The sequence below is a fragment of the Cibotium barometz genome, chromosome 28 (assembly GCF_041138505.1).
Source record: "Cibotium barometz isolate CiBa-2024 chromosome 28, ASM4113850v1, whole genome shotgun sequence".
Taxonomy (NCBI): Eukaryota; Viridiplantae; Streptophyta; class Polypodiopsida; order Cyatheales; family Cibotiaceae; genus Cibotium; species Cibotium barometz.
The window spans coordinates 55,272,997-55,294,992 of NC_141073.1; the positions used below are offsets into that span (position 1 = coordinate 55,272,997).

Consider the following 21,996-nt stretch of genomic DNA (forward strand, 5'->3'; position numbering starts at 1 on the left):
AATTCACCCAAATCTGCCTGCACTCTCAATCCTCTGAATGTGCAGCTCAATGCACCAATGATTGAGTAGAGCAGCAAATGGCGTACACAATGCCAAAATGCCCCAAAAATGCCCAAATTGGCTGCACCCAAACTGTGCTAAAAACCTGTATATTTTTCTTGCTAGAAAAACTGCCTGTTGTGCCTGTATATTTTTCACAGAGAAAAATAAAAATGCCCAAAACTCAAAATATGTAATGCTTACCACTTCTGTATTGTGCAGGTACTCAGCAACTCAGTCGAGGTGCTGTACGGAAGCATGTACGAAAGCAGAAGACTAAAACTGCAGTTGAATGTTGACGTTGCAGGTTCTGGTCAACTGTACTGTGCAGGTACGGAGCAGGGTGACCAGTTCCACAGTACTGTCCTGCGCAGGTTTGTACAGAGGCGCAGTCTTCGAAGCAGGTGTCGACTTGCACAGTAGGTGGCGCACAGGTGTACGGGCTGAAGGCTGCGCTTGACAGGCTGCAGGTGTCGACTTGCAGGCGAATACCAGCAGGCGGCGATTTGCTGGCGGCGCTTACTGTATGGGGCTGATTGAACACGTACGCATACAGTACGGGGCTGTTACACGTACGCATACAGTACGGGGCTGGTACACGTACGTAAATGTAGGCGACGCCTGTTGTAGTACCTGATTGAAGGCGACGTGCGACTGGATGTACGGGCAGCTAGTGCGCACGTGTGACTGAAGGCGGCGTAGATGTACGGATGCTGTACGGGCAGCAGATGCTGAGACCTCAGTACGGCGCACAACACTGGCAATGTACGGGCAGGGCAGAGCAGCTTCAATGCTCTGATACCAATTGAAGACAGGACAGGGTTAGGGTTAGGGTTTACAGAAAGCAAATAGGCGTGGAAAACCAAGCAGAGGGAGTGAACACGACTGCTGTACTATTCAATGATAGAAAAAGTGAAGTACAAGCCACATGATAGTGACCCCTAAAGGATAAGTGTTCACATGACCGGCCATAAATGTGCCGGGTGGACCAAAACACTTATAAACTGCATATAAGTGAAAATGAACTAAACTGGGGGAAAAAACCTCCACTAACTGAAGTAAAAAGTGCCCCAGTAACCTACTGATGATCACTAGCACTCCTCTGGGTGCATACACAGCATAAAACCCAACAAAAATTAACCTGTCATTACTGAGTGTGTGCAAATTCTAAGGTAACTCTCACAATCACTCAATTAATTCTGTCCCTTTGTGATGGCTCACTAAGGTCTGCCGAACCCTGATTCTCTAATGCTGCTCTGTACATGTCATGTCCGCAAGGCTCAATGGTTGTGGCACGTGCATCTGGTAACTGATGCATTTGATAGACTTCCATAAAGTAAGATGGATTGGTTGAAAGTTTACTCTTTGTACAACAGTTGCTCGGCTCGAAATTGGAATTCATAATTCAAATAAGGTTATTCATTAAGTTAGTTTTGTCTAATCATCCAAAAATGATGTCTCATTTGTATAGTTTTGTAAACCCCTAGCTTAAGAGTGACTAATTTAGTCTTGATTCTTCACACAAAATACAACAGTTTCTTCACTCTAATATATGTACCTGGGAACTTTGAAGGAGTGAAGATTTCGTGCTGGAAGTTTTCAGCAGGGTTGACTTAAAAACTCCTCCACATGATGAAAAGGATCTTTGCAAATCCTTGCTGCTGTTGGATTTGAAATTCGATCCTGCTCAACACCTGTGCTGATTTATTAATGTTTTGGGACTCAGCATTGACAGCCCTGGTCAGGAAATATAACTCAACTCAGCTGATACAGCTCTTTCGTAAAGCAAAGTAATTCAAAGGACATGCAGGTTGTGTAGGGAAGGAGTATGTAGTGTTGTAGATGCAAGAAAGAAGGCAAAGCAAATAGGCAATGAATTAATGGTCGACAACTCCTTCTTTTCATGCAATAAGTTCTGACATTCTTATCTGGCTGGCTGTTTTCTGGGGAGGGGAGGGCGGCATAAGGCCAGCTTTACTACTTTTTAGCATTTGTGTGTATTTCTTTTATCAAAATTTTTATCAAAATTAACAAGTGATGATCTTATCTAATAAATATTTGGAGTGGGTACTCAAGAAAACCGAATCTCACAGTCTTATCTGGTTGGCTGTTTTCTGGGGAGAGGGGAGGGCGGCATAAGACCAGCCTTACTACTTTTTAGCATTTGTGTGGATTTCTTTTATCAAATTTTATATGTCAAAATCAGCAAGTGATGATCTTATCTAATAAGTACTTGGAGTGGGTACTCAAGAAAACCAAATGCTTTGTGCCAGCTATGCCGGACTTCACAGATGTCTACAGCTTTCTTGGCAGCGTGTTTGATCCCACCACAAATGGCCACCTGGAAAGGATGCAAGAGATGGCACCCATTGATCGCGAAACTGTAAGGGCATCACAAATGAAACATGATTTGTTTCTTACTCTCACGCTACACGTTAACAAACTTTTATTTGTTTTGCAGGTTTTACTTCTAATGAGGAACTTGTCCATTAACCTTTCCAGTGCTGATTTTGAGGAACATGTATGGCTACTTACCCTGCTCTAGTTCCGGAAGGAACATCATTTGTGCTTTAGGTTTAGGAAAAGCATACTAGTAGGAAGCTAGAATTCTTCTTTTTGGAACAAATTTATTTAGGGTAAAGGGTTACATTCGGTTTTAATCATATAGACAGCATAGCAAGCACTCGTAATTACTTTATGATGTAATTCACCCAATCAGATCAGAGTATGTTTACATGTACCCTCGTAATTACTTTATGAAGTAATTGAGCCAATCAGATCAGGGTATGTTTACATGCACTAACTCATCCAAACTTATTACATGCATATGTATACACTTTTTTTATATTGTAATTCTTATATAACCCGTGGGAAACCTCATTGCGAGGTAAAAACCCACAAACAAAACATTATAATACAACTGAGGCCCCTATATAGGGGCCAGGGATTTGACTACCAAGAAGCAGTCAAAGAACACCATGTATTGCTGGTCGTCTATTTGTTGCAAGTTTCGGCAGTCATGTAGAGACTGTCTCAACAAGTGTCGGAAGTAGGCATATTGATCAAGAGGAATGTGTCCATAATGCATGTGATTTCTATTTTACCATATTGTCCAAAGTGCCCAAAAAGTAGTCCATGCGAAGAATACCCCGAATTTGATACATTGCTTTCTGGAATCTGAGCGAGAAGCCAAAATGTCTTCCCAAATTGAGCTCCTGGGAAGCGCATTAGCATGATTTGCAATCCAAGGAGGAGCAAGCATTTTGATATAGACCCGTTTAGCTGTTAGCTCATGTAACCTTGTAGCTTGAGGTGGAGCAACCCGCCAGTCCTTCAAACGCTCCTCATGATTCAGCGGAGGCACTAGCTGAAGAGGCTGTAAGAGGGGTGCGTATGAGATGCCTAACCCATACCTCCAGTTTGCTTCTGGGAAGGAGATAACATAGCCTTCATCATTGACCACATCTGCCACGAAACGTACACTGTTTTGTGACAGGAAGAAAGCTTTCCGTGGTTCAAGAAGGCCTAACGGAGTACGAAACAGCCTACTCCAATGTATGCTTTCCAGGCGCATGGTGTTTCCAACCTCTGGTGATCTTCCACGCCATTCTAGTTTCTTTGTTAGCCATTTCCAGTCCATGATTAACCTAGAGCTGAAGGGGCAGCTTGGAATTTTCCATGTTAAGTGCCCGAAAACCACCTCCTAGTAGTCGGGGGTCCATGCACCAAATGTGACGGACTTTAAAGTGGTGCACATGGCTGCTAACATCTGTGCCCAAGGCTGTTTTTGAGCTGCAAAAGCAGCGAGCAAAGTGGCTTTCTTGGCAATGACATGAGTATGAAGGCCGAGAATGTTGATGCTCCCATGATTTCTTGGCGTACATAGCTTGTCCTTTCGCAACAATCTGAGGCCTTTAGTATTGTGCTTGGTTTTCCTGGCAATGACATGAGTATGAAGGCCGAGAATGTTGATGCTCCCATGATTTCTTGGCGTACATAGCTTGTCCTTTCGCAACAATCTGAGGCCTTTAGTATTGTGCTTGGTTTTCCAAAGTATCTATAGTATAGCATACATGTACTCATCCAAGTGCTTCTTTGGCCAAGCAAGCAGAGGCAAGAACAACTATATATATGCAATGAGAATGGACTGCACTATACAGAGTCTAACATGTAAGGGCCATGTGGCAAACTTCTAGTACTGCAATTTAGCATTTATTCTTTGCAAAACTCAATCAACCTGGAGTTTGAACGACTTGTGCCATGCAAGTGGGTAACCCAAATGTCTAACCAGCTGATTGGAGAGAACAAAAGCTGGATTTTTGGAAATTAATTCGGAGATATGCAGCCACACCATATAGATCCAAAGTATCCATTACAACGCGTAGATCATGAGGATCATCTTGTGGCATGAAGAAGGAATCATCTGCAGAAGCCTGTGCCACAAAATACTTGCCAGATGGCAATTGAAGACCACTAAGTGCACCTTGCCGAGTAAGATGATCCATATATAGAATCAGAGGATGAGTTGCTATGGCATATAATAAGGCACTTAAAAGGCATCCTGGACGCACAAGACTTACCCAAAGACCACAAGTCAGAGAGTTCACCATCAACAAAACATGATGCCTCATTGCCTTAATACGACCAATACACAAGCTTGGACATTTTAATTCCAAAGCCCATCTTGCACATGGTCGTTGCAATAAAATCCCATTGCACTGTGTCAAAGGTCTTCTCTATGTCCACTTGCAAAATAAGCACATCTTGTTTTGTACATTTTGCATATTCAACCCCAATGTAGGCATTTGCAATGTTATCTGTTATATGTATGCGCGGGACAAAACCATATTGTGCCTCGTGTAAGCGTGCAGAAAGTATCCCTTTTATCTTGTTGACCAACATTTTGGCGACCAATTTGTATACTACGGGCATTAGAGTTAATGGCCGCCAATCAACAAAGGTCTCACACAATCTTTTTTTTGGGAGAAGTTTTACAAGTCCTTCTTCCCATGATTTGGGCATTTTCCAGGTACACCAAGCATCATTTATCATGAAAAGCAACGCATGTTTGAGATCATCCCAGAAGTGCAAGAAGAATTCCACAGTTAAACCATCCCAACCTAGAGATTTCCAAGTGCCTAATTATTTTATTGCCTCTTGCAATTCTTCCTACCGGAAGCATTGTTCCATAGAGAGTGCCTCTTCCTGGGATACTATGCATGAAACATGAGAGAGCAATTGATCCCTGGCGGCCTGCACTTGCGCATTAGCAGGACCTGTAGTAGCAAAGACATGCGCATAATGGGACAGACACTCATCAGCCAATTGTTGTTTGGAACATGTCCAAGTTTAAGTCAAGGTCTTGACGCGTTTACTAGTGTAATTTTGGAGTTCAAAATGAAAGCTTTTGAAGAAATCCTTTCAAGAGCATCCCTTATGTTTGAATGGCCGTTGCCTGGCTTTGACTTGCCATTTTTCTAGTTTACGTCTGTCATTTTCAGCAAGAACACGTTTCGCATTGTATAAATCCTCCTCTTCAGACACCGAAAGATTCCTCATTTAAGCGAGCTCCGCCAGAGCTTGACAAGTTGCTTTTGCATTATGGACTCTCTGTTTTTCTTCATGCATATACCAGTGACCATAGTCTCTAATGATGAGTTGGATCCTCTAAACAAAATGATACCAGGCCACATCCGTGCTTTTCTCCATTTGCAACTTAAGCGGTTTAATGACCCCTTTGACCAAATTATGGAAAATGTCATGCGAGAGGTAATGGTTATTGATGAGAAGAAAACGACAACAATATAAAGGACGATCATCTAATTGCGGTCCGAAGGATAGCCCCCTCCATAGTGGTACATAATCCGATAAGACTTGTGAGTGATCCACCCAAATTTTGCATATAAAATCATCATACTGATCCGCATGTAATAAATTCCATCTATGCAGGTAGTCTCGATATTGAGAGAAAGCTGTGTGGTGGAAAGTAAAGCTAGCACAATTGAGTCCACAAATCAACATTCTATAAAGTATTTATCATTGCATTCGAACGGAACCTCTCAGAAGCTAGCATATGGGAATGTCCAAAGGAGTTATCCCCTTGCTAAGGGGCATTGTTAAAATCCCCACATAAGAAAGCATTATGTAGCCAAGGGTAGTCACAAATCTCCGCCCATAATGTTGCTCTCTTGGCTTAAGCAGTTGGCCCATAAAGAGTTGCAAACTCATACATGTCAGCATTAATCGTACATTGAACCACCAACCAACGACCATTCAGGTCGTTATGTGCTAAAACCGGTTGTAACTCATGTGTGACCAACAAGGCTTCCAAGTTTGCTTGGGGCTTTGCATTTGAAGGATGCAAAGCAGCCCAAGGTGACCAAGCCAAGCACCGGGTTGCATGGGCGAAGTTTGGAGAGAATGTTTTGCAAACTTGTAGATCGCAGTAAGGCAGTCAGCAAGGAAAATGGATAATTGGAGGAAAGAAAATTGACCATGCAATGTGCAACCAAGTGCAGCCGGTCAAAGTGCAATGTCAACGGAAGTAGACTATGGAACATGAATGTCAACAGAAGTAGACTATGGAAGAGGCCTAGGAAAGCTACAACCACGCTGCACAGTATATATTTAGATGGTTGGGGCAATGGCAACAAAAACCTTAGCAAGAGCATCTACAAAAAGAGAGGAGCTTGCATAGGTAAAAAAAAGAGCTCCTTGAGAAGAGGGGCGCTTTGCTTTGACCAAATTTACCACACGTGTAATATGCACCAGCAGATACACCCCATTTCAACTCATAGTAAGCAACCTGTTCCTATTACCCGAAGGACGAGGTGGGCATATGACTGCACTAAGAGAAGCAACAAGCCCCAGCAAATCCTCTCGCATGTAATTGGGAAAGTTGACTACTTTCATCCATATTGGGCATCTATGTTTGATGAATCCTTGATAATCTTTCGTGGGCATCCACGGTACAATATGCACCATTTGATTTCCAAAGTACAATGGCAATCTAGCATCTGCAACTTACACCGATTTTCGGTGAGCAGCACTTCATAAAATCTTTTATCTGCATAATACACTCCCTCCACATAATTGCCACCCAGTAAAGATTGAAGCCATTGTGCAACATCACATACCGTGGGCCGGAAAGAACACTATGATTGCATTTTGTGAATATTTTCTGAATGGTGAGACCACACAAGGCAGCTTGAGTTTGTATTTGAGAGTAGGTACATGCTTATCCCAGCCTCCAGGTTCTCTGAATATGATTGAACTCATCATGCAACACATCATAAATGAACTAAGCATCTTCATTGTTATGGAGCACCCCTAAATTGTTGACTTCAAAACGTCGTTTCTTGATTCCTTTTTCTTTCATAAACAGCCGCCATGGTTGCAGAGCTCATTGTACACATACCCTAACACACACACACACACACACACACACACACACACACACACACACACAAGGGGATGTACAGAGAAGAGAAACGAAAGGCAGAAATTGACGGGTTACAAGAAGTAGACATGCAGGTCGCTAGTCTTGCAGGTCTCAAAAAGCAGACGTGCAGGTCGCAAGTTGTGGACGAGCAGGCGATCACGTCAAGCGGATGAGCAGGTCGCTTGTGAACAGAGTAGCAGGCAAGGAGGTCGCACGTCAAGTGGACGAGCAGGTCGCAGGCTCGCAGAGACATAGAGTCGCAGGTTGCAGGTCGCAGGTCGTAGACAAGCAAGTCGCGCGCGCGCGCGCGCGCACACACACTCACACACACACCAACTCTCTCTCTCACGCACACTTTTTTTTAGTAAAAAAGTAGTGTTCTATTACCAAGGAGCAATGCACATGGGGAGGATGTACTTCAGAGAGAGGTCATCCAATGAAGAAAGCTAGAAACAGCGGAAAAAACCCTCAAACTTTGGGGTATCAATAGCCTCCAGCTATTGACAGTCATGTAGGCGAAGATTGGCACGAAAGAAAGCATAAGCATCGAGAGAAGGCTTTCTAAACATAATATGGTTCCTAGCCTTACACACACACACACACAGATGGTTACCTGTACGCATCCATACTTACATGCATATGATGTATAAATATCTAATGTGTAAAGTTTTTTGCAGAAACTGTTTCTGTCGGTGTATGATATGGATCCTGAAGATACATTGCCTGGAGCAGATAATGACTTAAAAAACCAGTTAGATGCCCCAGTTGTTGCCGCTGCTCAACAACCTTTGGTATGAATGTCCAAGTCGTTCAATATCATGAATATGCTGGTTATGCAAGGTCTCAGCATGTGTTGCATATAAATTGAATTATTGAGGGTTTCAGTTTCAATGTTATTAGTACGTTAATCCACAAAAATTGTATTCAAGTGTGTGGAGTATATGCTTTACTTCTACCAATAGCTAGAGTCGTTTACTGACTACAGGATAGTGGAGATGGCACACTTGTTTCAGGCCATAGTGAGTTGCCACCAGTGAGTGACAGCAGGGAGGTGATGGGTGAATCTGAAGCTGAAGAAGGGAATCTGCTCCTACAATCCTATCCTGATGAGACACCCGAGCTTCCACTGCAGTGCCATCCAGATGGAAGGGAACTAAGAAGCAGTGCAGGTGGTGTGCCAATGCCTTCTGATGGTAATAAACAGTGCTTGCAGCTACAACATACACCCATGTTGCTGGAACAGTGTGTACTTGGAACACCTGCAATGGTCAATTTTCCTTTGGGATCCGAAGGTGATGGGTTTGGGCCACGAGTTGATTCATATGGAGGAGCAGAGGAATCGGATGATAGTAAAGGTGAAGTTGAAGTTGTGGACATGTGGTTGTCATGAGGCTGAGGTTCCTATGCTATGTATAGGTGGAGAGTTCTCCACAATCTTCTTGGAGAGAGATGTTCATCATACATAGTGTTATATTAACTAGTCTGTATAACACCCTGTTTTTTTTTTTTTTTGGGGATATGCTCGTGGCATATTTGGCCACTTGGAGAGTGTTCTATGGCATGCGGCTCATCCCAGGAAGTTGTTTTAATCTGGTTCCTCAAGCAGGCCAGATTTTTTAATGGTATGTATTGTAAAACTGCGCATTGTACAGTTGAAATTTTTCCATGACAGGGTGATACGCTCAAAGCAGTTATGTATCATTCACATCAAGAATCTTTCATTTGCAAGAGGAGTTTTCTTGTACACATTCCATCAATGATAGGTTATTTACAAAATCAGGTTATTCATATTCAGCCCTTTCTTATCCATCTTACAAAACACCTCCAAGGATACAACCAGTGTGTGTTAATTGCATGTTTATGCAGTCTCTAAGGTTTTTAGTGTTGCTCATTGTATTCCAAAAGTACCAAGATTGGCATAAAAGCTTTTGAAAACTGCTGCCCTTCAGAAGTTTACAATTCTGAAAGCTTGAGAACTGCTTCACCTTAGGAGTGTGCTAAAGTAGGACCAATTGTACTCACTTGTTTGAGTGATGCCTAGCGAAGAAGCACAGTTTGTAGCAGGCGGCAATAGCTTATGTGAGAGTTGGCCTTTAGTTCAAATTGAACACCATACTGTTAGGGACTGGCCTCCGTGCTAATGTGTGACTCTCTCTTTGATGGGATGCTGCTTGTACCGTAAGGTCCGATGCAAGATCCTACAAAACCTTGTAATTGTTGGTCAACTTTGACATTTTGTTAACACCCTTACACTTTGTATAGATTTTTTGCAATGTAGTCTATAAGAGCTAGCCTAGTCCATTTCAACCTTGTCTTTAAGTTTTGGCCTGTCATGGTGTGAATACAAGGTATGGTTATAAGTCAGGTTTTGACTATTAAATGGTTACTTATGCATAATAATTAAAACTCCTGGCTAACTCGTATTAGAGACTGAGCTTGAGAAAGGGTCAGATTGTGCATTTGCCTGCTTTTTGTGTGAGAGAGCTTGAGTGAGCTTGCGAGCCTTCCAGATGTGGTGCAATCATGGTGAGTGACACACTTGGAGGAGTGTAGCAGAGGAGAGGAGGGACCAAATGGAAGTGATGATTTGGAGCTTGGCTGCATAAGTAATAAGTTCGTTCTCGATGACAATTGCATCAATCCTAGCCAAAGGTTGGAGTGGGAGGTTGCATCTTTAGCGTCATCGTGAGGAAACGGCTTATTGCATTGGCTCGTGTTGGTGTTTTGAAAGAAGAAAGGGTTGTTTTATGTTGTTTACTGAGAACAGAGGGAAAACCTTGTCAATGGGGGTCATTGCATAGATTAGGTTTAATTTTATTGGATATTGTATATGTCAATGTTTTTTTTTTTGGGTTCATTGTGCAAAAAATAGAATGAACGATAGAGCACTTTTGACAAAGAATCCTCTGATATTGTTGGTGGCTAGCACATAGAAATTGAAATGGTCATGATATGTTGAAGTAGTTGCAGTTCATGATAGATTCATCACGGATTGAGGAGGACTCTTAACTGATTGCAAACCCAAGAATGAAGTTTGTCTAAATCTGAGCAAAGAAGCCCCAATCGAGTAGTGGCTCAAGTGGAAAAAGAGGCCAAGCATGTCCCGGAGGAAAGAGAAGATCGTTGAATTCTTCTCATCACTAATGTAATTATAGTATCTAATATGAATAGAGATGTCTTTGAAATGAACAAAAGGTCTTATATGCATCTTTGACTTCCATGTAGTGTTGTCAATGAAATCAACTTTCTTGAAGATTACACTTGGTGGTGTGGGTTTTTTACGTTCACATTTCCAAGCTCCCTTTGTTGAGAATGGATGTACTAGATGGATATTCTCCGTGTCACTTGGTATTTATGTAGAGTCAAAGCTCAATCACTCTAAGCGTACATAGTGGTGTGATCTTCAAGGTATTAGTAGATATTCTCTGTGTCACTTGGTATTTATATAGACTCAAAGCTCAATCACTCTTAAGAGCACTCTACTCTAGGCTTAGCTACTAGACGACAATAAAAAAACATCCTATAATGACTATAAAAGTAAGTGCTCATACAACTACTCTGGGTTTAATCTTCAAGTTTGAGTAACAGTGCATACTCCGACTCCAAATGCTCAACTTCATAAGTTTGACACATTAATGGATGTGGTTCTAGTAGTGTTGTTTGATTACTCTGTTAGGAATTGGGTGAACCTTCGAAGTACCCAAGTTAACATTTAAAGTTTGGTTCTCCTTTCTAAAGTAATTATGATCAATATCCCAATCATATAAGAATTTGGCTTTCTACATATAGGGTCATCGTAGGATCACATCATATGATTCTAGTTGTATGTGGAAATTCATTAACACATAGGTACATTGAAAGCTCATTCTAAAAGCTTTGATGTTAAGCTCTTGTAAGACTCTTAAGAGTACTCTGGTTCCATCTGCTTACTTCACAACCAAATTTGTTTTCTCTATGTGGTTTTCCGTAAGGCTCCCAAAATAAAATAGCTATGACTTCTTGGTTCTTATGTACCATTCATAGCACTGCATTACTCTCATCACTTTCATAGCTTATTGACATGCATCTTAAATAACTTTCGATTAGGAGGGGTTTCTTCATTTGTTTTTGTTACTGGCAATGTCTTCACAATTGCTTTCACTACACGTAGACTTCCTTCTATACAATTCTTGAAATCCCTCCATAAGTTTGTCATCTTGGAGTAGAGTAGAAATTAAAACTCGGACCTCCACTTATAAGAATGTTGTGAGTCCAACATTACCTCTAGTTCTGTACTTCGTCTCATGTGAGAGGACCCTATTTTGCATCCAATTTGGAACATTTCTTCTAGTATAAGATGATCTTGATTTTTTTTTTTTGGCAGGTATAGTCGTGGTTGTTTAGAGAATCCCTCTTTAGTATTCTCCACCAACATCTTTGGAATAATCTCCTAAGGAGGTCCTACTTACTCAATTAGTTATAAAGTAGGGTGGATAGTGTCCCTTTCTTGCTCGCAATTTGCTTTCAAACATTTTTTGACATTCTCAAACTAAGTTTTGTGCATCCTTGAGATGGCACTTCTTCTTGACAGGATTTTGTTATTTACCCTCTTTTGGGTATGGCTACCTATTTATTGTGTCTTTTAGTTGATGGGTTACATGTTTTATACCTAAAGGCATTTGGACAACTTTTGGGTTTGTTGAATCCGTAGATACTAAGGTGGACTCCCATATGGTGACCTTGCCTTCACCCTTCCCAACATATTTATTCTACTCTTCTTGCCATTTTGGGTAGATTAAGCTTAGATAATCTCCTCCCTTGGAAGTGCTAGCTTCATTCACTCCCTTAGCAACATATATTTTCATGGCTTACAAGTGTGACTCCATTAAGAGGTATTGATATGATCCTCCCTCTTTGGACACTCAAAAGATTAAGGCCTGTGGTTTGAGTCTGTGCTTGTCCTTATAGGACAAGATTATACAAATGGGCAATGTTTGATGGTCCACATGAAACACCAACTTGTTTTCTAACATATAATGCATGATAGATTAGACCTAGTGTTTCCTTTCAATAGTATTGTAATTTCTTTCGACCCTTAAGAGCATCCGACTTGCATATATAGTGGCCCATACTACTATTTTCTGATTTTTGTATCAGTACACTACTAATGGCAACATTAGACACATCCATAAAGACATGAAAATATACATGGTCCTACTAGATAGTTCAGACCTAGTGGTTCCTTTTAGCAGTGTTGTAATTTCTTTTAGCTCTTAAGATCATCCTGCTTGCATTATACATTAGCCTATACTACCAGTCTTCTTCTAATTTTTGCATCAGTATACTACTAATAGCAACATTAGACACGTCCACAAAGATACGATTTTCTCAATTTTCTTTAGGTCAAACTTCAACCCATCTTGTGAGACTATTAAAGAGAATGTGGGGGAGAGGGAGAGATTGAGGTCCTTGCAAGCTACTACAAACACAGAGAGAGAGAGAGAGAGAGAGAGAGAGAGAGAGAGAGAGAGAGAGAGAGAGAGCAACACATAAGAGAGAGATGGATGGTTAAATTTTCTTCTATCTTCTTCTCTTCTCTACAACCATAAACTAAAGAGATAAGAGTAATCTCCTACTATAACATAGAATGGTTGGCCAATATTGTGAACCTGACTATATGAGATGGCACTATAACTATGCCATAACTCTAGTACTCCAAAGTGGCTATCACATAGCTTGTCGTCATCCCACTTGCGGCATATCAACCATAATCTCACCAACCCTGCCAGTGGCATAAGTGTGGAAGCTATCATCTAGGCGGGTCATCAATGCCCGCAACACTAGTTAAGCTCAATATCTCAAAACTATCCCTTGAGCTAAACTCCACACACTACACTTCAAACTTACTTCTAAACCTATGGAACTTCTCTATACCCAATGTCTTTGTAAAGATGTCAGCCACCTGATCCTCCGTGCTGCTACAATATACTAGATCTACATTACCTACTAGAATCTTCGCCCTCATAAAGTGATAATGCACCTTAATGTGCTTCGTTCTAGCATGGTATACTTGGTTACTGGGGCCAACTGTATGCTACTCATGTTTTCACAGTAAATGACAATAATTCTATCCATGGGCTTACCCATATCACCACAAGTAGCTTTTGAAACTAAGCTATCTCTCACAAGCTACCATAATAGCACCCTTGTACTTTGCCCATGTACTCGACAAGGCAACTGCCAGCCATGTCTTGCTCCTCCAACTAATAGAAGCACTCCCAAAAGAAAACATAAAGCCGCTTTTGTCTGTGACACTATCCACCCAATCAACATCTGTGTACCCATGTAGCTGCATCTCTGTACCAGTCTCATAGAAAGTCCATTATTAACTGTGGACTTTATGTACCTGAGAATCTATCTGGCCATATCCAAGTGTGGCTTCCTGGGGACCTACATAAAATGATTTAGAAGTCCAACAACATAGGTCAAGTCTGGTCTAGTAATGGTCATGTAGATCAAGCAAGCCACTACATGCATGTATATAGTGGGGTTCTCCAAAAGCTCAAGTCTGCTCTAGTAATGGTCATGTAGATCAAGCTACCCACTATGTGTCTTTATATAGTGGGATTCTCCAAAAGCTCACCTGTACCTACATAAAGCTTTGTGTTTTTCTCCAATGGCACTAAAATAGGCATATAGCCTCTGTCCCCTCTATAATAACAAAATACCATGAGGTAATATCACCATATCTATGCCCAAGAAATATCGTAGCAACATTTTGCTTATCGTTTAGTTTATGGACTACTATGCTGTCAATTCCTAAACACCTTGTATTTTTTACTGACTCCACTGCCACCCCCAATTCTCTCCCCAACAAGATTGACAACAAAAGATAACAAGATAGTCGAGGCTACAGGTCCATAGCACGAGCTTCAATACCCACCAACAATGCCAATGCGCTTGAGCAATGACACAAGAGGGGGTCGAGTGAGTAACATAATGGACCCAGATGATTAACAGTAAGAAATTACAAATATAGAATGGAAGGCTGAGAGTCAGACTGGTTTTCAATGAATATTTTTTATTACTACATGCTCATGTACAAGATGGTGACTGTAGACCAACCACTGCTCTACATGCACCACTTCTCTACTATGTAAAATACTCTAAGCTCATGTACAAGAAGGTAACTATAGTGCAGCCCACTACTCTACTATTATGTAGAATACTCTAAGCTCATGTACAAGAAGGTGACTGTAGTGTAGCCCATTGCTCTACTATGTTGAATACTCTAAGCTCATGTATAAGAAGGTGATTGTAGTGTAACCCACCGCTCTACTATGCAGAATACTCTAAGCGTTAAGCTCTACTCATTGTTGCACTAACTCTCTTTCCCTTTTCGTCTTGTCTCTTTACCACTTTACATACATCTATCCAAACATTTTTGGATAGATGTATGTTTGGTTATACCCATCTTGCTGACTATTTACAGATTAAGATTATAAGAATACTAAGTGTACATACATTTATCCAAAAAACGTTTAACGGTTAAAAGATCAAGATTACAAGAATACTAATACACATTTTGTTACAATAGTATGCTCGCTATGCACATGCAAGATTGTGCATAATGAATATCTACAAGTGATAACTGGCATCTGGACTCCCAATCAACACCACATGACACATGAGAATTCTTAACATTCTACCTTAACCTGCCAATCACCCCATTGCTAGAGGATGCTCTTGGTCCACTAAGTGCATGTGGTTACTGCTCAATATTTAACACACCCGTGCTTAAGTCTCTATAGAATCCTTCATTGGTGTACCAGTTGCTCATCTCATCAAACACAACATCTTGCTCACTTACATCTCACATGTAGTGGGATTATAACATCTATACAATATCTTGCTCAATCACACCTAAAACACTTTCAAGTGTGCCAAATCTGGTGGTCTGTATGTAAACTTATATTCATGCACCTATACCATGGACTATTGTTACATAGTAAGCATCTTATTCATGGTATAAAGTGTAGTTATTGTGTTGCTATTGCTTTAGCCCATTAATCAATGCACATGCAAGCTTCTATAATATGCCTATTTTTCCTTTTTGTAACCACATTTTGCTATGCATCTAAACTACCTATTTATCCCATGCTCTCTCAAATAGTCACTAAATATTCACTAAATATTCATTAGAGAAATAATCTCCCCCACCATTTGACCTTAGGAATTTTATGTGCATGCCTTTGTTTTTATAAACCATAGCTTTGAAGCCTGATATGAGAAAGCACTTCACTTTTATCTTTCATGAAGTATACTAGCACTTTCCTAGTGTGTTCATTAATGAAAGATACATGATAATGACATTCTGTGGTTGATACCATCTTTATTGGTCCCCAAACATCAAAATATACCACATCTAAAGGTCTTTGACATATATGTGTATCATCATGTGAAAATTTATGCTTAACTTGCTTTCCTAAATTGACATGATTTACATACTTCGTGCATTCCACCACTGAACTTTTGGCAAACCTGTAATAATACTTTGGACCTGTATATTCTTCTCGTGTGCTAAATATTAACATGGCCAATCCATTTATGCCAAATATCTATTTCTAATGCATTTATGCAAAATATCTATGTTTGCCCCAACAATCACCTATACCATGTTTACCATGTGTCCAATCACATCATGTACCATGTGGGTGTAAACATTGTGGCATTCAATTCAAACATGCTTACGTCCAATGTAAACATTCTATCAACTCTAATTTCCTTATATGATTAAACATTACTGCCTTCAATTTAACATGCTTATATCCAATGTAAACATCCTACCAACTCTATTTTCCTTTGCAACCAAGAAGCACTCGTTATTAAAATTGTCCACGTAACATTCATGAGGGTTAGACCTCACTTTTGCATACCACCTTGTTTAAATAAAAACTAGGTTCTTTGTTATGCTTGGTACATGAAGCACATTAGCAAGATAATTTATTTTCCATCTTGCATAGACAATGAGACTTTTCCAACATGCACAATTATACATAACATGGTTTTTTTGAATCCCTTAATTATGGTTAGTCATGTAGTTAGAGGCACCTAAATCAACATCCCCTATACATCTCTTGAATTTGATGATGCATCTATAGTAGTCATGGAACTAAGCATATGATGCATCTATAGTAGTCATGGAACTAAGCATATGATGCATCACAAATAACTTCTCACTTACATTTTTAGCTTGTTTACTAAAAGATGCATAGTTCCCTTGCTACAACTTTTCATTTTTATATCATTTTGTTTTTTATAATAGTCCTTTGCTATATGCCTTGGTTTTCTATAATAATAGTAGTCCTCCATGTTGAGATGTTAAGCTCAACACGAGCTAACATTCATGACATGCTTGGGTGAGCTTCCACCTTTACACCACCACTGGCGTATTTGGTAGCTAACACGATGGACATTCGCCACCATTGATTCTATAGCTAGACTACACCTACCTAATCCAACCAAGTTATGGCACACTTATGTTTCCACAACTTGTTCACACTATGGACCACATGTACATAGTACGCTAATACTTATGTTGGGTTTTCACCTATCTTTTCTAGCCTTCTTTTGAGAGAAAGAAGAAGAAGAAGACTTCAGCCTTCCATCTTTGTGTGTGTCTTATCCATTGTTGTGTGTGTGTGTGTGCTTACAAGAGCTAAAGCTCTCTCTCCTTCCCTAATCTTTTCATGGTATTAGAGCTTGGTTTATGGCTCAGGAAGCTGAGTGGCAAGTAAAGGAAGCTACAAAGGCAAAGGAAGCAATACATGGGTAAGAGCATCATAATCTCTTCCCTTTCTCGTTTAGGTATGACACCCCCTGGGTAGCTTCGGGAGCTACACATCTCTAATTGAGGAGCTACCTTTGCAAGCATGGAGGTGCTTGTCTATAGTACTTCATAGTGAAATTTAGCAGCTAGATTTGTGTTTCAGTCATGTTTCTGCCTCCATTCTGCTACTGCAAGGTGTTTTCGAGGGAAGTTCTGGTTTGGAATTGTTTCTGTCCAAAGACTAGTTATTGCAGTGCAGTAATGCATTTGGGTGTCTAGATAGTGATTTCACATGTATTATTGATTGTGGGTGTATTTACATGTACTCTGGTCACGTGCTGTGACATACAAATTGTGCAAAAGTACCACTACTATAGGAGTTACATTAGACACTACTTTGTTACGGGTTACATAAAAAAATATCTGTTTGTAGATTTCTAGTTGTTGGCAAGCAAAGATATCTACTGACAAAATCAACCACATTATCAGTAACAATATAGCTCAAATTTGGCGTAGTAATGGTCTTATAAATCAAGCTAGCCTAGTAATGGTCATATAAATCAAGCTACCCCGCTGTGGGCCTCTACATAACGGGGTCCTCCAAAATCTCACATGTATCTACAGAAAGCTTTCAACCATGACCTCTACATCTACTTGAATTTGAGTAGAGAGCATGTTCTGAAGTATTCTTTCTTTGGGAGGAAGAGTCTTCACCCAAAGACTTCTTTTCTATAATTAACATAGACACCAAATCTCAAAAGTTGGAAACATTCTCTCTTAAAGTAATAGAGGTCTTGAATGGCTTGTATTCTTTGCCAAGCCCATTTAAATAGATGCTCACCAAGTCATCGTCTTCCACTGAAACATTAATAGATTCAAGAGATTCAACAATACCCTTGATCTTTAATGTATACAAATTGATATAAACGTTCTTCTTCTCCACTATTTGTTTTAGCTGTAGCTTCCTTGCCTTTGTGTTTGCTTGGAACATATTCAGTAGGTTTTGCCTTTGTGTTTGCTTGGAACATATTCAGTAGGTTTTGCCATGCAATTGCTAGAGTGTTGGCATCTTGTATATACCCTATAATAGTGTCTGTCACATTGACTGACTTTTCTTGCACCCTGTTTCCAGTCTTTAAACACCTTGTGCTAGAGCAGCATTCTCTTCAGGAAATTCTAGATACCCGTTTCCTTCAACATAGTCTCAAAATCCTTTTTCCATCAAGAAACTAGTCATTCTAAACTTCCACACATGTTAACCACATATTGGTTAACATATTCCTATGATAACTATGTCTACACACTTATCTAATGGGTGTGTACTATATATTGTAAATCCTGTTATTTGATGAGAGAAACAACCTAAAGACACTCCCAAGTATTGAGCTTCAAAGGACAGACAAGAGAATCTTGGTCAGTTGGCCAATCCATAGAGAAAAGCCTTGTAACTATGTTTTAAGCACCTCGGGTCACTTACTCCCAAGCAGCCTAGTGGGAAAAGGTTTGGAACTATAAAAGTCAATTTCTCTTATTTGTAACTCATTCTCCCATTTGTGCAATAGAAGTGGAGTATTCTCTCTCTCCCTCTCTCTTGCAACTCATGTGTGGTGTGCTTAGAGTTGGCGTTTGGAAGTAATTAGTGCTAATTACTTGTTCTCTCTCTCTCTCTCTCTCTCTCTCTCTCTCTCTCTCTCTCTCTCTCTCTCTCTCTCTCTCTCTCTCTCTCTCTCTCTCGATTAGGTCTACCAATGCGATCCTCCCACATGGAGATCCCACATGATCTTTCGCGAGAGAGCTTGCATCACCCGTTTAGATTAGAGCAACCGCCTCTCGGTGTGACAATGAGCACAGGAGGACGGCAGTGATGAGTGGCTACAATGGAGCTCTTGAGCCATGCTCGAGCTCGGTGAATAGGCAATTTCCACGACACGTTAGGGTAAGGTTTCCTTAACATCTTTGGCACCATTGCTGGGGAGCGTCATCCGCTACTTGTCTACGCCATCTTTGATTCGAATCTGATGGAGCCCCATAGCTCGGTGCCAAGCAGGCTCTTTGGCATGCGGTTTTTTTATTTTTTATTATATTTTGATGTTTTTCTTGGTCTTTTTTATGTTTTTGTTGAGATTCATATATAGCTTTGTGTTTAACGTAGGATTATCACTTGTTTGAGTGAAAAAAACTTGAGATTTAGGTGATTAGAGAGCCTAATCAAGAGGGTTTTGCTTAAACCTAAATTATTTTTCTTAATTTTTAGCTTAATGTTTTTTCTTTTGCTTAATCCCTTTGCATAGGTAGGTTAGCATTACTACATAAAACACTAATCAAACAAAAAACCTAAAAAAATCATAAACTATCTCTTAATTTTCACTAATCTAATGGTTAGTATGATTAGTGGATTTAAAGAGAGAGAAAAGCCAAAAAAATTGAGCCTAATTTCTTGTAATTAGACTAATTAGAATGGCATTAGTGTTCTAAACACTTGCCTTGACTCAAATCTATGTTTAGTCCACTCCAATTAGACCTTAATTAGCAAGAATTAGCACTAATTTGGTCTCTTTTGTCTAATTTCCTCTCTTTTGAGTGGATTAATTAGAGACCTAATTAGGGAAATTAATTGGAGATAATCACATCTTTGGATTAAAGAAATGAAAATCAACAGCAAAACGGCCACTATCCTTATGTCCCCAAGAGGAAATCATACACACACCCTCACCCCCGACTGCCCGTCCCCCTCATGCCCTCACCTCATCACCGACAATCTCCCCTATTCCCACACCCCATGCCTCACCAAAGACGGTCGATCGGGCATTGTCGACACCCTCCAACAAGGATAATCAATCATCTCGTCGCCGACAATCCCCCTACACTCTACATCCTCGACCACCCACACCGCAAGCACCCCGAGCTCTTACCTTTACCATGACAATCAATGGTGGGTGCCCAAGAATCTTCTTATAGCTTAGGGCTTCTATGATGGCTATATAGAACTCTGGATTCCTAAACGGCCATCTTTGAAACCCAATTGCAAGAAACTAACTATGCCAAACAAAAACCAACCTTAAGTCAAAGCTTCAACTTTGGCTCTTAAGAGAATTTGGGGGAGAGAGAGAGAGCTTGAGTTCCCTTGCAAGCAAACACACACACACACACACACAAGAGAGTGCAAGACACAAGAGAGATGAATGGTTGAATTTTCTTCTATCTTCTTTTCTTCTCTACAACTATATAACTAAAAGATAATAGTACATACATAAAGGGAAAGTACTCTCCTACAACAACATACAAAGTAGTCGGTCTATAGTGTGAACCCGACTATATGAGCTGGTGCTATAACTATGCCATAACTCTAGTACTATCACACAACGTGTCATCCCAGTGGCGGCATATTGACCATAATCTCACTAACCATGCCAGTGACATAAGTGCGGAAGCTATCACCGAGTGGGCCATCAATGTCCACAATGTAAGATTCCTACAATCCCCAGTGATCACCATCATCTCTCTTTTGTGCAATAATGAAAGACCTTGTTTACCCTATTCTAACCTAGAGAAAGAAAATTATTCTAGAGAGAGAAGACCACATCTTGGAAATATTTTTGATGGAGAAATTGTCCTAGACTTTATGATCACATTCCCTAAAACAGTATCTTAAAAAGGATTTTGAGTTGAGAGATATTTTGGATGAAACAAGTGGCAAGTGGTGGCATAGACTTGGGAGAGTGTGACTATTGACATAATGAGCAAATTGACACCTTGCAACAAGGAGAAGGAATCACACTTTAAGGAGGCGCCTAGAAATCACATCAATGGGCCATTTGTTTGAAGTGGATCTTCTCCCAAAGGGATCTCAACATGCGTCAAAGAAGATGGATGCAAACCCTATAGGAATTTGATTTTGAAATAAATTATCGATCGGGGAAAGAAAATGTGGTTGCAGATGCGCTCAGCAAAAAAGTCTCCTTGCTTGCAACAACAATAACAGTGGTGTCAAATCCATTGATTAATGAAGCAAAGGAGAAAATCTTGCAGGACAAATTCTTTGCCCCTATTGCTACCCTTCTAATGCAGGAAAGCAAATGCAGGAAAGCAAGACTCCTCAGGAAATGAGTCGAGTTCTTGGATACAAACTAGATGAAGGATGCATGTATTATAATAATCGGCTATGTATCCCCAATGATGAGGGAATAAAGGGAAGAATTCTGAGAGAAGCCCATGATAGCCTGATAGCTAGACATCCAGGGTTTATAAAAACCTATATGTCTGTGAAGAGAAGCTTCTACTGGCCAAGACTCAAAAAGGATGTACTTGATCATGTGCGGAAATGCTTGATGTGCCAAAGAGTGAAGGTTGAGAGAGTCAAGATGCCAAGGAAACTGCAGCCTCTAGACATTCCACAGATGAAGTGGGAATGCATCAGTATAGACTTTGTCACTGGATTTCAGTGCAATCAGGTTACAACTCCATTTTTGTGGTAGTTGACAGGCTAACCAAAGTGTTGGCGAAGGATTATCCCCACTTTGCGAGATGAGTACATCTCGCGTTTTTCAAGTGGGAGAGGATGTAAGATTCCTCCCTAGCCTGAATAACATAACAAATAAGCCTCTACTTCAATCCCTTGTAATCATTCTATGTTTCTGAATACAAAAAAATATTATTTTTCCTTGTTTGGCCTAGTGAGATAAAAATTTCTAGAGAGTGGTAAATTAAT

At 40.3% G+C, this 21,996-nt stretch overlaps 1 protein-coding gene across 4 annotated transcripts in view; it reads left to right on the plus strand.

The window, feature by feature from the left end:
• Positions 1 to 9,274, plus strand: part of LOC147622961 (protein REVEILLE 6-like) — a 61,859-nt gene extending 52,585 nt beyond the window's left edge. For 2 of the 4 annotated variants that reach the window (XM_086822573.1, XM_086822574.1), the window contains exons 6-9: positions 2,313 to 2,422; positions 2,501 to 2,560; positions 8,158 to 8,271; positions 8,466 to 9,274. In XM_086822573.1, the coding sequence (XP_086678699.1) occupies positions 2,313 to 2,422; positions 2,501 to 2,560; positions 8,158 to 8,271; positions 8,466 to 8,870 (689 nt within the window). In that variant the 3' untranslated portion in view covers positions 8,871 to 9,274. The remainder of the gene's footprint in view (positions 1 to 2,312; positions 2,423 to 2,500; positions 2,561 to 8,157; positions 8,272 to 8,465) is intronic. The other 2 variants (XM_086822575.1, XM_086822576.1) reach the window with 1 other exon arrangement.
• The last annotated feature ends 12,722 nt before the right edge of the window (positions 9,275 to 21,996 follow it).